The sequence below is a fragment of the Ranitomeya variabilis genome, chromosome 2 (assembly GCF_051348905.1).
Source record: "Ranitomeya variabilis isolate aRanVar5 chromosome 2, aRanVar5.hap1, whole genome shotgun sequence".
NCBI classification, from domain to species: Eukaryota; Metazoa; Chordata; class Amphibia; order Anura; family Dendrobatidae; genus Ranitomeya; species Ranitomeya variabilis.
The window spans coordinates 685,975,368-685,993,338 of NC_135233.1; the positions used below are offsets into that span (position 1 = coordinate 685,975,368).

The following is a 17,971-nucleotide window of genomic DNA, read 5'->3' on the forward strand; positions in this document are numbered from 1 at the left end:
ACACTTAGAACCCTTCACACACAAGGAATTAGACCGCAAAACCTGAAAAACCCTCCTGACCTGCTGGACATGAGAGTCCCAGTCATCCGAAAAAATCAGAATATCATCCAGATACACAATCATAAATTTATCCAAATAATCGCGGAAAATGTCATGCATAAAGGACTGGAAGACTGAAGGGGCATTTGAAAGACCAAAAGGCATCACCAAATACTCAAAATGGCCCTCGGGCGTATTAAATGCGGTTTTCCACTCATCCCCCTGCTTGATTCGCACCAAATTATACGCCCCACGGAGATCAATCTTAGAGAACCACTTGGCCCCCTTTATACGAGCAAACAAATCAGTAAGCAGTGGTAACGGATATTGATATTTAACCGTGATTTTATTCAAAAGTCGATAATCAATACACGGCCTCAAAGAGCCGTCTTTCTTAGACACAAAGAAAAAAACGGCTCCTAAGGGAGATGACGAAGGACGAATATGTCCCTTTTCCAAGGACTCCTTTATATATTCTCGCATAGCAGCGTGTTCAGGCACAGACAGATTAAATAAACGACCCTTAGGGTATTTACTACCCGGGATCAAGTCTATGGCACAATCGCACTCCCGGTGCGGAGGTAGTGAACCAACCTTGGGTTCTTCAAAAACGTCACGAAAGTCAGACAAGAATTCAGGAATCTCAGAGGGAATAGATGATGAAATGGAAACCAAAGGTACGTCCCCATGAGTTCCTTTACATCCCCAGCTTAACACAGACATAGCTCTCCAGTCGAGGACTGGGTTATGAGATTGCAGCCATGGCAATCCCAGCACCAAAACATCATGTAGATTATACAGCACCAGAAAGCGAATAACCTCCTGGTGATCCGGATTAACACGCATAGTCACTTGTGTCCAGTATTGTGGTTTATTACTAGCCAATGGGGTGGAGTCAATCCCGTTCAGAGGTATCGGAGCCTCCAATGGCTCCAAATCATACCCACAGCGTTTGGCAAAGGACCAATCCATAAGACTCAAAGCAGCGCCAGAGTCGACATAGGCGTCCGCGGTAATAGATGACAAAGAACAAATCAGGGTCACAGATAGAATAAACTTAGACTGTAAAGTGCTAATTGAAACAGACTTGTCAGGCTTCTTAGTACGCTTAAAGCATGCTGATATAACATGAGTTGAATCACCACAATAGAAGCACAACCCATTTTTTCGTCTAAAATTCTGCCGCTCGCTTCTGGACAGAATTCTATCACATTGCATATTTTCTGGCGTTTTCTCAGTAGACACCGCCAAATGGTGCACAGGTTTGCGCTCCCGCAGACGCCTATCGATCTGAATAGCCATCGTCATGGACTCATTCAGACTCGCAGGCACAGGGAACCCCACCATAACATCCTTAATGGCATCAGAGAGACCTTCTCTGAAAATCGCCGCCAGGGCGCACTCATTCCACTGAGTAAGCACAGACCATTTGCGGAATTTTTGGCAGTATATTTCAGCTTCATCTTGCCCCTGAGACAAGGACATCAAGGCCTTTTCCGCCTGAAGCTCTAAATGAGGTTCCTCATAAAGCAACCCCAAGGCCAGAAAAAACGCATCCACATTGAGCAACGCAGGATCCCCTGGTGCCAATGCAAAAGCCCAGTCTTGAGGGTCGCCCCGGAGCAAGGAAATTACAATCCTGACCTGCTGTGCAGGGTCTCCGGCAGAGCGAGACTTCAGGGACAAAAACAATTTGCAATTATTTTTAAAATTTTGAAAGTGAGATCTATTCCCCGAGAAGAATTCAGGCAAAGGAATTCTAGGCTCAGACATAGGTGCATGAACAACAAAATCTTGCAAATTTTGTACCTTTGTGGCGAGATTATTCAAACCTGTAGCTACACTCTGAAGATCCATTAGAAACAGGTGATCACAGAGCCATTCAAGGATTAGAAGGAGAGGAAAAGAGGAAGGCTGCAGTATAGGCAGACTAGCAAGTGATTCAATTAAGAGCACACTCAGAACTAGAGGGAAAAAAAAAAAAAAAAATTGTAGCAGACTTCTTTTTTCTCTCCTTTCTCAGCCAGTAATTTAACCCTTTTTTGGTCCGGTCAAACTGTCATGATTCTCAATGGCGAGAGAACATAGCCCAGCATATATGAGAACTAGCTCTTGGAAGATGGAAACTATACTGACCATGAACTAAACCTGCCGCACAACTAGAAGTGGCCGGGTAGCATGCCTACGTTTTTTTATCCCTAGATGCCCAGCACCAGCCGGAGAACTACCTAATCCTAGCAGAGGAAAAGACAGTCCTGGCTCACCTCTAGAGAAATTTTCCCAAAAGGCAGACAGAGGCCCCCACATATATTGGCGGTGATTTAAGATGAAATGACAAACGTAGTATGAAAATAGGTTTAGCAAAATCGAGGTCCGCTTACTAGATAGCATGAAGACAGAAAGGGCACTTTCATGGTCAGCAGAAAACCCTATCAAAACACCATCCAGAAATTACTTTAAGACTCTAGCATTAACTCATAACACCAGAGTGGCAATTTCCGCTCACAAGAGCTTTCCAGACACAGTAACGAAACAGCAGCTGTGAACAGGAACAAAATGCAAAAACACACAAGGACAAAAGTCCAACTTCGCTGGGAGTTGTCTAGTAGCAGGAACATGCACAGAAAGGCTACTGATACATTGTTGACCGGCATGAAACTGACAGAGGAGCAAGGTTATATAGCGACTCCCACATCCTGATAGGAGCAGGTGAACAGAGGGGATGATGCACACAAGTTAAATTCCACAAGTGGCCACCGGGGGAGCCCAGAATCCAATTTCACAACAATAAACTATCACTGACAAAGGCTACCTAAAATAGCACCAATAAATAGCCACCCAAGAACCAAAGAGAGGAAGGAAAGTTAACCCCTCCATGACCAGGCCGGGGAGAGAGAAGCAAGAAGCAAACACCTTTCAGCAATTCTCCCATCTTTGTTTGCATGGAGCCAGCAGTGGCCACATGCTGTACTATTGGCATTAGCAGTCAGCCATGACATCAGTAATACAGCATGTGCAACAGACAGAGATATTAGAGTACTGTTCTTTGCTACCTCTATCAATCCGGTAGACAATGAATAAAGCAGTAGTGCTCTTGTATGACCACCTTATCATTATCACCTTACCACCAGTGCTCTCCATTCTGCAACTGTTCTAAGACTTAAGGCCCTGTCTCACATAGCGAGATCGCTAGCGAGATCGCTGCTGAGTCACAAGTTTTGTGACGCAACAGCGACCTCAGTAGCGATCTCGCTATGTGTGACACGTACCAGCGATCAGGCCCCTGCTGCGAGATCGCTGGTCGTGTCGGAATGGCCTGGACCTTTTTTTGGTCGTTGAGGCCCCGCTGACATTGCTGAATCAGTGTGTGTGACACCGATCCAGCGATGTCTTCACTGGTAACCAGGGTAAACATCGGGTTACTAAGCGCAGGGCCGCGCTTAGTAACCCGATGTTTACCCTGGTTACCAGCGTAAATGTAAAAAAAAAACAAACAGTACATACTCGCCTTCTGATGTCCGTCAGGTCCCTTGCCGTCTGCTTCCTGCTCTGACTGACTGCCGGCCGTACAGTGAGAAGTGAGAGCACAGCAGTGACGTCACCGCTGCGCTCTGCTCTCACTGTACAGCGGCTCAGTCAGAGCAGGAAGCAGACGGCAAGGGACCTGGACACCGAAAGGCGAGTATGTAGTGTTTGTTTTTTTTGGTAACCAGGGTAAACATCGGGTTACTAAGCGCGGCCCTGCACTTAGTAACCCGATGTTTACCCTGGTTACCCGGGTGCTGCAGGGGGACTTCGGCATCGTTGAAGACAGTTTCAACGATGCCGAAGTCGTTCCCCTGATCGTTGGTCGCTGGGGAGAGCGGTCTGTGTGACAGCTCCCCAGCGACCACACAGCAACTTACCAACGATCACGGCCAGGTCATATCGCTGGTCGTGATCGTTGGTAAATCGCTTAGTGAGACGGGGCCTTTACATTCTTCATAATCCAAACCTCGCACCTCTGTCTCCAAGACTTCTCTCATTCTGCTCCAGTTTTCTGGAATGTACTACCCTGGACGATCCGATTAATATCGAGCCCCAACACTTTAAACATGCTTTAAAAACTGTTAAAAATGTTTTTAGACAGGTCTATCATCTCACTGCTAATTCTCTCCTGTTCCCTTTTTCTAAATCTTCCTCAGAATCTGATCCCATCTGACTGTTTCTATATTCTCCATGCATCCAATAGCACTTAGAAACTGCACTTAGATACTAGATGATGACCGAATCATGCAGCTTTATATAACCCAATTATTATTATAATGATGTCTAGACCGTACCTGATAAGCATTTTGTCCCTATTGTGTCCATCTATTTGCTTATGAATTGTAAACCTGAGATCAGGGCCTTCATTCCTCCTGTAACTAGTGAATTATGTGTAAAGGTACCTTCACACTAAGCGACTTTACAACGATAACGATAGCGATCCGTGACGTTGCAGCGTCCTGGATAGGGATATCGTTGTGTTTGACACGCAGCAGCGATCAGGATCCCGCTGTGAGATCGCTGGTCGTTGCTGAAAGTCCAGAACTTTATTTCGTCGCTGGATCTCGCCGCTGACATCACTGAATCGGTGTGTGTGACACCGATCCAGCGATGTCTTCACTGCAGGGCCGCACTTAGTAACCCGATGTTTACCCTGGTTACCATTGTAAAAGTAAAAAAAAAACACATACTCACATTCCGGTGCCCGGCGTCCGCTTCCCTGCACTCCTCCTGCATCCTGTGTAAGTGCCGGCCGTCTGTGGGAGATGCCGGAGATGTTCGGCACTGACACAGGATGCAGGGGAGTGCAGGGAAGCGGACGCCGGGCACCGGAATGTGAGTATGTGGTTTTTTTTTACTTTTACAATGGTAACCAGGGTAAACATCGGGTTACTAAGCGCGGCCCTGCGCTTAGTAACCCGATGTTTACCCTGGTTACCAGGGGACTTCGGCATCGTTGGTCGCTGGAGAGCCGTCTGTGTGACAGCTCTCCAGCGACCACACAACGACTAAACAGCGACGCTGCAGCGATCGGCATCGTTGTCTGTATCGCTGCAGCGTCGCTTAGTGTGAAGGTACCTTTACACTGTAATGTTTTTATTGTCTGTACATGTCCTCACTTACTTGTAAAGTGCTGCGGAATATGTTGGCGCTATATAATTAAAATTATTATTATTACCACTACTCCATTGAACAGGAGAATAAGGCAACCCATGATAATGTGATAAATATTTGTGGTGGGTCAATCTCTTTTAGGAGACAACTTATCACGAAGTGGTTAAAGAAACTTACTCTATAGATGTTTTCTTAAAAGAACATTTCTGCCAATTCCCTTGATAATTGTTTGAATACTTTCAGTTGAGAAGTAGTGAAAAAAATGTTAAATGATGAGAGTGAAATTACATTTTTTGTAGGTTTTTTAAGTCTTAATTTAAAATATTCTGCATACTTGTACAAGGAAAACGCTCTCCCTCTCCCAATGTTCTGCGCAGCAAGAAATTCCAAATCAAAGGAAAATATTTACACCAGATAAACAGCTGCTCAAGAAAAATGTGTGCGCAGCTAAACGCCGAAAAGTTAAAACAAAAGTCTTAACTGCAAAAATTAGAGTTTTCATAAAGCCTGTTGTAAACATCTGTCCATTCCTTAATGGTCTCTTGATGGCCTGCTTAAATCCTCCTTATGTTTTATTAAGATTAGATACAGATGCTGCTCTCCAGCAAAGATTATTAAAAGATAAGTATGATACAATACTGTTGACTTATTCATGTCAGCCACTCATTAGGAATGGACTGTGAGAACTGGACATGATGACTTAATACTGTCGTTACTAATGCAAGGTTCCTGCTTGTTCTCGCACCTGGAACTTTCTGGTTCATGCAGCTGTGACTACTACCAGACTATGAACTTGTGTTGACCACTCATTAAAAGCAGCCTCTTTTACGTATAAAACAGTTTTTGAAGAATTTACCTTGATTTAAGATCCTTGAAGGGAACATCTCACCAGGTTTTCCCAATATAAACTAAGGCCACTACATGTAATGCCTCTTTTACAGCAGTCTAGGCTCTAAATAAGTCCCCAATCATCTCTACATATCCAAAAATACTTTTTAGAATCTCCCTATATGTTGCCATCCAGTCCAATGGGTGTCGCTGGTCTTGCTTGACACCTCCACTATCCCCACAAATGCGGTACTCCTGCATACTTCATCTGGATGACCTGTCCTTCACACAGAGCCCCTAATCTCGTTCCTGCTCCGGCGAACTTCGCTCTGCCCTGGTATATAAACTTAAGTAAGCTGATCAGTAAATGCCGTTTAAAAAAAATCGAAACACCACGTGTGTTTTTTTATCGACACAAAGTATATACCCTAAAATTGTATAAATGAAAACAACAGCTGACTATGCAAAAATGCTCCCCACCAGATCAGTATATAAAGTATAATGCATAGCCGTCAATGAAAGAAAGAAGTAGAAAGCATTTGATTTTACAGCCATTGTTTTTAATAAACCCATTGTTGCAATATGAATCAAGATAGTCAATCACTGGTTACAGCATAGGCAAAATGTCCTATATGGATGCATAAATGCTTAGACATTTGTTATCTTCTACAATGACAGAATCTGCTGACACCATTTCTGTAGGGTAATTGTATTTGGTAGAGATCTTTTGAAATTCAAATTCACGGACTTTGACAAATTCTCTCCAAAGACTTGTTGTGCGGAAAATAAATTAGTTTGAATCTCAATACTGGAAAGCTTGTAATTTCGCAGAAAAAACATAATTCAGTTTACGATAGTCTCAAATGTTGGCAGGAATGTCTTCAGTTGTAAAACTTCGGTAATGTTCTTCTCCTGTCTTTTCCAGTAAAAATCCAGACCTGTGAGCAATTCCACATCTCTGACACGAGCGGCATGAGCCTTTAGCCTCTCTTCAACCCATTCTTCCTCTGGTTTATTATCCTGAAAAGTCAAAACAAGACAAGTGAAATAAATGCTACTTTGATGCCTTATTTTGTTCTTTCTGATATGCATGTTACCTTCAATTGAAATAAAAAAAAAATAATATGTGATCCTAAAAGATTCACTGGAAAAATGATGGGAATGATAGAAATGATTAGCAAGATAAAGGGAACCGGTCACGTGAAAACATGCTATTAAACCTACAGATATGGGATTAATCTGAAGCTGCTTTCAACACCTGCCTGAAGCCAGCACTTATATCCTCGGAACTCTCTGGTAACTTTTGGGTTTCAGTCAAGGGAGTGACGCAGTCTGTTTATATAGAGAGCTGTAACCAAGCCCTCCACACTGACTGACAGCCATCCCGAATGCTGAGCTTCTGTCAGTTAGTGACGGGGGTGCGGTTACAATATTCAAAAAAAGGTTGCACTCTATTGTGCCAAAGCATGTCAAAGTGAAATACATGAAATATGAATAGCAATACTGCGCCAGAATATTAGGAAAAAATGAGACGCTTTGCACATAATTTGGCCAAATCATGCCTGCCCATCAACCAACATCAAGGTGGACTAAAAAAATGAATGGGTCCATATGTGTATGAATACCTCCCTTAGGCTGATGTCTGAATTCCTGGGTGGATGCGGACACCTCTCTCAGTAAAGCTTGCATTTATGGATAGGTAGGAACCTGCTGTAATTAAAATCACCACATGTTGCAGCTACCTCCATATACAATATACAATGTGCAAAGCCCCTCATTTTTTCTTAATATTCAGAAGCCATATTGCTATTCATATTTAATATTGACATGCTTTAGCACGTTAAAGGGCAACCTTTTTTTGCATATTGTATATGGAGGTAGCTGCTCCAGGTATGCACCTATTCACACTATCTTGGATGTGCCAGTCAGTTTTTTGTCTTTTGTAATGTTAGCTTACTGACCGAGCACTCCGCCCTTCAAGATGTGGTGATTTTAATTACAGCAGGTTCCTACCTACCCATAAATGCAAGCTTTACTGAGAGAGGTGTCCACATTCACCCAGGAATTCAGACATCAGCTTAAGAGAGGCATTCATACATGTAGGGACCCATCTACCCATCTATTTTTTGAGACCACCTTGACGTTGGTTGATGGGCAGATATAATTTGGCCAAATTATGTGCAAAGCGTCTAATATTTTCCTAATATTCAGAAGGCATATTGCTATTCATATTCCATGCATTTCGCATTGACATGCTTTAGCACGATAGAGTGCAACCTTTTTTTGTATTTTGTGTATGAAGGTAGCTGCTCCTGGTATGCACCTATTCACACTATCTTGGATGTGCCAGTCAGTTTTTTGTTATTTCGGGGTGCGGTTACATCCGCCGTTCTCTATACATTGAGCGGTGACTGGACTCGTGACGGCACTGCCCCACGACTAAAAAACAGAATATTACTGGGAGGAATAAAGTTGATTTCCTCCCAGGAGCGGAGAGGAATAAACGCCGGATATAGATTATAATAGGTATGTGTTCTAACTATGAAAAATACTGATAGAGCATGTACACAAAACCTGAAAGTCTGACCAAGGTCTTTCTTTGTTCTGCATTAACCCATTTGTCAGCTTTAAGAGGTGGTTTAACCATTGAAGAATTGTGAGTCTTTTCTCCTAAATTATTGTGGAAGTAGACAGAATTCATTTAGTCTCTGGTTTTGCCAATGTTATCTGCTATCATTTCAATGTGAAAGAATAAGGATTTTTTGTATGATGAAAAGTTATTCAACTTTCTGTGTCAATTCCTTGTGGTTTCAGGATCTAAATCAAAGCGAGTTCATGTTAAAAAAAAAACTGCACTCAGTGACTCCAACTGTTTTCTCCTGGAGGATAAAAATCTGTTCATGGTCGCGATGATCATATACAGTATTGCATGGCTCATAGCAATATGTGCAGCACAACTGTGTTTTCTGATGAGCTGATCACTGACGTGTCTAGCTGACAACCGACGTGTCTAGCTGACAACCGACATGCCTGTCACATAACTCCGACTGATTTGTATCCATTGGGCATAAATGAAGATTTCTATTGAATGACAGCAAGAAGAGATTTTGAAAACTATCGTTGATGCATAAAGTATATTGGAAAACGTAATACATTTTCAGTATGCAAAGTATAACATGTATTTGATGAAACTTGAATATCCTTTTCTGTAGTTAAGTATATTCTATTTTCTTGTAAAACATTGGACATTGGGCTTAAAAATATATAAACACATTAGGCTACTTTAAAAAGCTTTTAGAATATTTCATTGTTCAAATTTAATATTAACATTTTCACCTCATGGTAACAGAATTCAGATTTAGATTGTAGTAATAGTGCAACATAAAAGGGTTGGGTAACTGCGCCTGTGGTTTTCCAAACACTAGGCCATTATTACTTTTAAAGGGATTGTCCACTATGCTCATTAGACACTGAGGTTTGGTCACATTTGCCACCATTAGCAGCCGTTTTGAGATCAGGAGAGCTGTGCAGTCTGAGGAAAACTGCACTAACAAGAGCAGGAGGAGAACCTTTCATACTATGTAAGGCCAGTTTCACACATCCTGATATTTCCGATACTGTAAAAACCAGTACCAGAGATATGTGTCTGTGTGTCTAATACTTGGGACATACTGTATGTGTGGCAACCATGTGCTGCCCGTGTGTCGCATCAGTACCACACGTACTGTCACCTGGGAAGCTGCAGTACAGTTAGCACTGTTCCCTGGTGCCGGGTGCTGAAAATGGTTTTCATCATTCTTCCCTGCTCTACCTGCAATCCGTGCAAGCAGGGCTGAATGTTGAGAGTTATATTCAACTGATAACTGTGAGAGCAGGCGGCAGCTGATGGAACTACTACTCCTATCAGCCTAAACCTGTGGCCGATAATAACAGTAAGAACAGGCAGCAGCTGATGGGAGTATTCATCAGCCGGCGCCTGCACAATAAGTAAATTTAAAAAAAGGCGTAGGTTCCCCTGTAATTTTAATAACCAGCCAGGCAAAATTCACAGGTTCAGGCTGCAACCCTCAGCTGTCAGCTTCAGCAAGGCTGGTTATCAAGAACAGAGGGGTCCCCATGCTGTTTTTTTTTTTTTTTTAATTATTTAAATAATTTTTAAAAACGGCCTGGGGTCCCTCCCATTGTTGACAACCAGCCTTGCTCAAGCTGACAGCTGGGGGCTGGTATTATCAGGCTGGTAATAGGCCATGGAAATTGACCATCCCAAAGCCTAAAAATAGCAGCTCGCAGCCACCCAGAAAAGGGACATCTATTAGATGCGCCAATTCTGGTACTTTCCCAACTCATCACACTTGCTCTGTAGCGGTGGCAAGTAGGGTTTATATTTGTGGGGTTGATGTCACCTTTGTATTGTCTATAAGACACCAATCCATTACTAATCCTATAGTTGTATGGTAATTAAACAGACAGCAGGAATAACGTCTTTTATTTGAAATAAAACAAAACACACTTTTCCATTGTTATTTAAAAATAACAAACAGTTATACTCATCTAATGCCCATTCTATTGAAGCCAACATCTACTGTAATAAAACAAAAATAAAAAAACAACAATATGCCTCACCTGTCTGTCGTTCTGTCCCACGCCGTAATACGTGGGATAAATAATTTTTAACCTGGATGATGCCAAGATGCGACCTTCCATACCATTGATGAATGAGATGCTGTGAGCGCTGCATCAGTGAGCAGCAATGACCTGATCGAGGTTACTGCAGGTCACTGAGGCTGCGCTCCCAGTTGGGCTGAACTGCAATGTCCTCAGCACTGTGAGGAAAAAGTCACTGAGTTCACTGCAGTTCAGCTCAGTGAGTTCACCGCAGATCAAAGATCTGCTTAAAGAAGCTCAGATTAATGAAATGAGCTTTGTCTTCTAAGTCTAGGTCTGCACAACCTGTATAACCTGTGACTGAGATGACCAAAGATTATCAGCTAACGTATTAATGATTCATGCATGATTCACCCTTAAGCCCAAATCTAGCCCTAAGCCTAAGGGTACTGTCACACAGTGGCACTTTTGTCGCTACGACGGTACGATCCGTGACGTTCCAGCGATATCCATACGATATCGCTGTGTCTGACATGCAGCGGCGATCAGGAACCCCGCTGAGAATCGTACGTCGTAGCAGATCGTTTGGAACTTTCTTTCGTCGCTGGATCTCCCGCTGTCATTGTTGGATGGGTGTGTGTGACACCGATCCAACGATACGTTCGCTTGTAACCAGGGTAAACATCGGGTTACTAAGCGCAGGGCCGCCCTGACTGACTCCCGGCCGGAAAGTAAGAGCAGATCACAGCGGTGACGTCACCGCTGTGATCTGCTTTCACTTTACGGCGGCACTCAGTCAGAGCGGGAAGCAGACGGCAAGGGACCTGACGGACACCAGAATGTGAGTATGTACTGTTTTTTTTTTTACTTTTACGATGGTAACCAGGGTAAACATCGGGTTACTAAGCGCGGCCCTGCGCTTAGTAACCCGATGTTTACCCTGGTTCCCCGGGGCCTTCAGCATCGTTCGTCGCTGGAGAGCGGTCTGTGTGACAGCTCTCCAGCAACCACACAACGACTTTCCAACGATCACGGCCAGGTCGTATCGCTGGTCGTGATCGTTGGAAAGGTGCAGAGTGTGACAGTACCCTAACTCTAAACCAGTCCCTAACCCTAACCTTATGCCTAGTTAAGGTTAGAAAAAGTGTAAAAATGAAAAAACAGCTCTAATCAATGAAGATCGTAACCTTAATTAGCATAAGTGCTAGGGGAGGAGAGTCATTTCGAGTACTCCTGTCAATCACAGCACCTCAAGCCTAATGAAGGGTAGATGCCACATCTCCAGTCCATGTTGTTGACCTATATGTATATGCATACTAATTTAGTGATCTGCCCCAAGTCTTGAGCGGTTATGGAGGCAATTGTGAAATCTAGACCACATATAGACTGAATGTATACACATTTTATATAATAAAAGTTTTACTGCACTATTATAAAGGGCATATAACACTACATAGTTATATAAACACACAATGCAACAATACACAGAAGATGATTGAGTCAGGTTTAGAGCTACAGTGTGCTTAAGAATTAAGAGTCAAAGGGTTAGCGTTCTAAAATTTTACATTAAAAAAATATAGCTTTTTATTTTTAAAACTTGATGCCTGATTTCATGAAATAGCAGGAGAAACTAAGTAAAAGCTCAAACAAAATATTTTCACCATTATTTTGCTCAAATTACAATACATGTACTTGATGATTAAGTGGTCCAATATTGAACTGGTAGAAGGAACTCAGAGCACTAACTGTTCACAGGTTAAAGCTCTCAAAATACTTGACTTGGACCCAGGAGCTGGAAACCCATGCTATACCACTGAAAATAATCCTTTAAATCTTGGGAACTCATAAAGCTCATGTTTCCTTGATAATCTGTGTTCATTGAGAATACAATATGAAACTCTGTATTTCCCGTCAAATCTTAACTTTTAGCTATTTTAAAGTATACCCCCGAGATTGTGAAATTGTTAAGCTGGATGAGGATTGTGTTTAGTGGCTTTTCCTCTATAATCAGCACATCATGTCCCAAAGTTCTGGAATTGAAAAAAACATAGGCTTGGAATTATTTACTACTGTTAGTAGTAAACTGAGTAAGAAGGTTGCTGAAACATTGGCCAACATTCTGTTTCCTATTTGGCTCCGGTGTAATTTAACAGGATACTTATAAATATCCTGCACTACCGGTATATACCATGACCACTGGAAGAGGGTGCTCAGACAAACTTCGGTTAGTTTGAAAATATTGTTTAACAGAATGTTATGTTGCACTTCTAATCTGCCAAGTGGTAAAATCTGTGTATTGTCTCCTAGAGGATACTGTATGTATTTATGGAGACTGGCAATTGGCATAAAGAAGCTAATAGGCCAGGTAAAGCTCCATGGGAAAGAAGCCTTAGCACTATATTAACCAATTCTCTTATAAGTAACCCCATTACTAATCCCATAAGTGTAAAGCAAAAAACACACAGAGAAAAGTCTTTTATTTATACAAAGCACTCCTCGAACCTCTATTACCCATTTATTACCTTTAAAAAATCAAATATACCAAACGGGTCCCCCATAAATCCAACCCACGTCCATCCCCAACTCTGCTACATCCGGGTGGTGTATTGAGCGGTGACATGTAATGTGACCACTCAGCACACCAGCCAGAACACACTGACAATAGCGTGAGAATGCGTCTGCAGTGATGAGTGGTTACATCACTAAGGTTATAGCAGTTCATAGCTGAGGTACTGCGGTAACCTTACTGACATCATCGCTTGCAGCGTGGAAAATTTCACAAAATTCTACTCAGTCGATTCTCTACAGATTGATTTAATCATCTCTAGTTCCTACTTTTGCATATTCCCCCTTGTATGACATTTTTTTTTTTTACCAAAGTTGCTTTGCTTCTTAAAATTCTGTGTTCCTCTTATTTGTAAAAAGGTATTCAAAACTACTTGTTTTTACTAATTTCAGATGTTCCATTCAGGAAGCTGTTTTGAGAAATTCAGGTGACATAATCATTCTGAATCAGAGAGTATTACTAAGCAGACTTTGATTGTTGCCAGAAAAATAAAATTCCGTATGGAAATGCTAAAAATGTTGTGCTAGGCTCTATGCTACGACTACAACATTGACTCCTTTATTCAAAACAGTCTGTTAATGATGGTCACAAAGCCACATTCATCACCTAGACTTCTGATCACACCTAATTGTACCTGGCATTCATTAGCATGGAATGATCAGGAAGTGTACATGAGTTTTACAAAACAAATTGAATCTATTGAAATACACACTGATCAGTTATATTATTAAAAACACCTGTCTAAAATTGTGTAGGCCCCCCAGGTCCACCATCAGGGCATTAATGCTCTTACTGCTGTATGGAGCCCTGTTAGCAGAAGTACACAGGGGGGGCCCGGACCCAGTCCGGGTTCTCCTCTTGTACGTCTCCTCACTGGGCACCACGGTATACTAAAATGCTATGTGCTGCAGCGCACACCTTGGCGCTGGGAGATTTCCCAGAGCTCCATGGCCGTCAAACCTGAAAAGCTGCACAGCTCCAGCTTCCTCCACCTTTTTCACATGCTGGCATGTACATGCGCTACTGGCCATTGTCAGGACAACAGAAGCAGAGCTGCGTCTACAGGGGATAGTCAGAGAGGTAAGTATGAAAAACTTTTTTTTTCTTTATAAAATGAATTAAATGGGTGATGAAGTGGGGGAGGGGGGCTGAAATGATAAAGTAAAGGGGAGGAGGGGACTGCAAATGATGGCATGAGGGGGGACTACAAATGATGAAGTGAGGGGGAAGAGGGACTGCAAATCATGAAGTAAGGGTGGGAAGGTGACTGAAAATGATGAAGTGAGGGGGCTGCAAGTGATGAAGTGAAGGGTTAACGGCAAATGATGAAGTGAGGGGGAGGGGGACCACAAATGATGAAGTGAGGGGGGACTGAGAACTGCAAATGATGAAGTGACGGGGGACTGCAAATAAAGAACTGAGGGGAACTTCAAATGATGAAGTGAGGGGTCAGGGGACTGCAAATGATGAAGTGAGGGGGCGGGTGACTGCAAATGATGAAGTGAGGGTGTACGGGAGACTGCAAATTATGATGTGGTGGAGGAGGGGAATGCAAATGACCAAGTGAGGAGGGAGGAGGACTACAATTGATGAACTGAGAGGAAAACGGTGGACTGCAAATGATGAAGTGAGGGGTGAAACAGGGTAACCATCACCTCAATGGTGGGCCGATGGAGCATGATTAGTACACAAGCATCGACCCTACTAATGAATAAGGAACATGGATATCAGTGTCTCTTGTTGCATAAGGCATCTAGACAAAGGAAAACTATCTGTTTTGACACGCCCATACACTAGAAAAAGATGTAGGACTTCAACTGGAGATGTCACTGGTGAGTCAGTGCGTTACCTGTACACTGACACTATACACTGTATACTATATACAGAGGTCCTGTGTATAATGTCACTGGTGATCACTATATTACCTGTGCACTGACACTATTTACAGAGCTCCTGTGTATAATGTCACCAGTGATCACTGTATTACCTTTAGACGGACACTATATACAGAGCTCTTGTATATAATGTCACTGGTGATCACTGTACTAAATGTACACTATATACAGAGATCCTGTGTACAATGTAACTGGTAGGTCCTGTGTATAATGGCACTTCAAATTTTTTTTTTTTTCATGATCAGTATTGTAATATTCAGTCAATATCTGGTGGTGATATGTGGCCTGGCCATAGTGCGACGCATTCATCCTCTGTATGTGGTATTATTCAGTCACTATGTGGTGTAATATGTGATCTTGTCATGGTGTTGTGATATTTCTCCCTTGTATGTGGTACTATTTGTCATTTTACAAAACACATTCCCTTAAAAAAAAAAAAAAGTAATACACTTAAAAAGAGTATTGGATATTTTAAGAAATTTTTAATAGGTTACAGTAGAGAAGAGCCCTGCTAAAAGAGCGTACCTTGTCATGTTGGTGGTTTAAAAAATCATTTGGCCAAAAAAGGCTGCTGGCTATATATATGTTTGATTGGTGAGGATGTGGTGCAGAAGTGGAGGTTTTCCAAGAGTGGGAGGTGGGACTGTGGAAGATTCGAGGGGTGGAAGTGGAGATGGGGTGGAGCTTGGGCGGAGTCTCAACGGGGCAAAAAAATGCCAGTATAGGCCCTGAAATTCCTGTTGGCAGCCCAGAGGTACCTCTTGTGCCCTCAAAACAGCTCTGACCCATAAAGGTACGGACATCACAAAACCTATGAGGGTGTACTATATTTTCTGAACATCAGATCCTGAAAGTCCTATGAGTTTCTATGCAGGGCTTCCATTGATATAGTTTCTCAAATCATTGCTGGACAATGATGGACAAATCTATGGTATCCCAGAAGAACATTGCCCATAGTATGGCTACTCAAGCTTGCTTGCTTCCCTTTGTGCCATCATTTTTACAGGTACCACATCCATACACCTTATCCTCCATATAATGTAAGAAAGAAATGTTACTCATTGGACTAGGCTAGCTTCTTCAATTAGTTAGTGGTTAAGTCTTGATACTCATGTGCCTATTGCAGGTTCCTTAAGCAGTGGACAAGGTCAGGAAAGAAACTATGACTGTATTACCAGTTAGACCCATACTTAGCAATCTGAAAGGCACTGTGTTCTGATGCTTTTATAACATAGTATTAGTCAGCATTAAGTTTTTAATTAGTTCTATGCTACAGTAGCTCTTTTCTGGGATTAGTTTACAATAGCTAGTCTTTGATCACCCCTCATTAGTGAGCCTTGGGCACACATGACTGTCGCTAATTCAATATCTGACCTTCTTTAGACTACTTTTTGTAGGCAGTAACCACTGCTTACTGGGAACACCCACAAGACCTATTATTTTGCAGACACTGTGAGCCAATCGAACAGCCATCACAAGTTGGCATTTGCCAAACTATTTACCCCTTCACCAACATGTGATGTCTTGCTACCTCATATGCCGACTCCTTGACTTTGATGCAGACTCAGGAACTGAGATCACTTCTTTGCCGGTAGATGCTGGCTGTGATATTCAGCCATCATCTGCTTCAAACAGTTGCTATTAATTCACCATAATGGAAATACTTTTTTGCATATCTATCTATGATGTAACAAAATACTTACTGCACAGCTTTCCGTGTTATCTGGTCTGTGAGGAATGATGAAAGATAAGACATCAAGATTACCAGAGCAAGTAACTGGTGTCTGAATGGTATCTTTACAGCTGGTCAGCACCATAAAGTAGTGTGTTGGAATAGGAATCTTTGAGCCATCAACATAACTGTGGGCAAGGAAATTGCAAGTGTAAAAAGAGAAACAACATTGACTAAATATTATGACAACCTTAGTAATGTTACTTATATGTTAAAGAAAGTAAAAACTTTTAGGCAGAGAAATTTGAGCAAAATATTCCATTCATTACAGATATGCTGGGGAAACAGCGACATTAGCAAAGTAATGGCACGTAGTCAAAAATCAATGTATACTACTGCTACATCGCAACATAATGGAATGAAGTCGCATTGTGACCTGTGAGGTCCTGCAATGGTGATATACAAGTTGCAAAAAGTCCAAAACCAGTTAGTTTTTTTTTGCAACTTGTCGAAGTCCTTTGTGCAATGTGATTTCATTCACATGTATTATATTGTTATGTAGCAGCTGTAAACAGCGATCTTTGGCCAAATGACCTGTGATGTGGCCAATGTCGCCTTGCAGCTCCAGCCTTAAAGAGTACCTCTCACCAATCTGTGACTGCCCTTTCTATTTAAGAAAACAATGGGCAACCGTACTTTGATGAATTTGTGTAATTAACAAGGTCTGCTACATCCTCCAATAAGCAGTTACTGAAAGGTAACATCATTAGCTTCGTCAAGGATGTAGCAGAGTTTATTTAAAGTGCGAAATCTGAAGGTATCATGGAAGATTTCACAATTTCACTGTGAGGAGGGCCACACAGGATGTGTACGATCCAGCTCTATATACTAGGATCCCACAACCTGTGTAACATTCTTGTTGCAATACCAAAACTGGGTTCTACTCCCTTACCCTATGGCTACCACCATCTGCTGTGCTCCCTGTCATAAGTGGCCCATTATTCCTTAGTAACATTATCATCTAATTGCCTTTAAGGCCAACTTCAAAACAAAGGTATCAGTGTTGTATTCAGTTGCTGTTTGTTTTGAAGTTCTATTCTGCTGTAATCATCCCTGCAAACTCCTGTGTTTCTACATTCTGTATCTACTGCGCCTCAGACCTGTTGATTACTCTACGTCAGCTGTAAGCATTACAAGCTGTTATCTAGAGACTGTTAGGGTACC

The 17,971-nt window shown here is 42.2% G+C and overlaps 1 protein-coding gene across 2 annotated transcripts in view; it reads right to left on the reverse strand.

Moving 5' to 3' along the window:
- Positions 1 to 6,549: 6,549 nt before the first annotated feature.
- The window catches only part of ENPP3 (ectonucleotide pyrophosphatase/phosphodiesterase 3), a 211,568-nt gene continuing 200,146 nt past the window's right edge, over positions 6,550 to 17,971 (reverse strand). For both annotated transcript variants that reach the window (XM_077289350.1, XM_077289351.1), the window contains exons 24-25: positions 16,779 to 16,935; positions 6,550 to 7,029 (exon numbers count right to left, since the gene is read on the reverse strand). In XM_077289350.1, the coding sequence (XP_077145465.1) occupies positions 6,853 to 7,029; positions 16,779 to 16,935 (334 nt within the window). In that variant the 3' untranslated portion in view covers positions 6,550 to 6,852. The remainder of the gene's footprint in view (positions 7,030 to 16,778; positions 16,936 to 17,971) is intronic.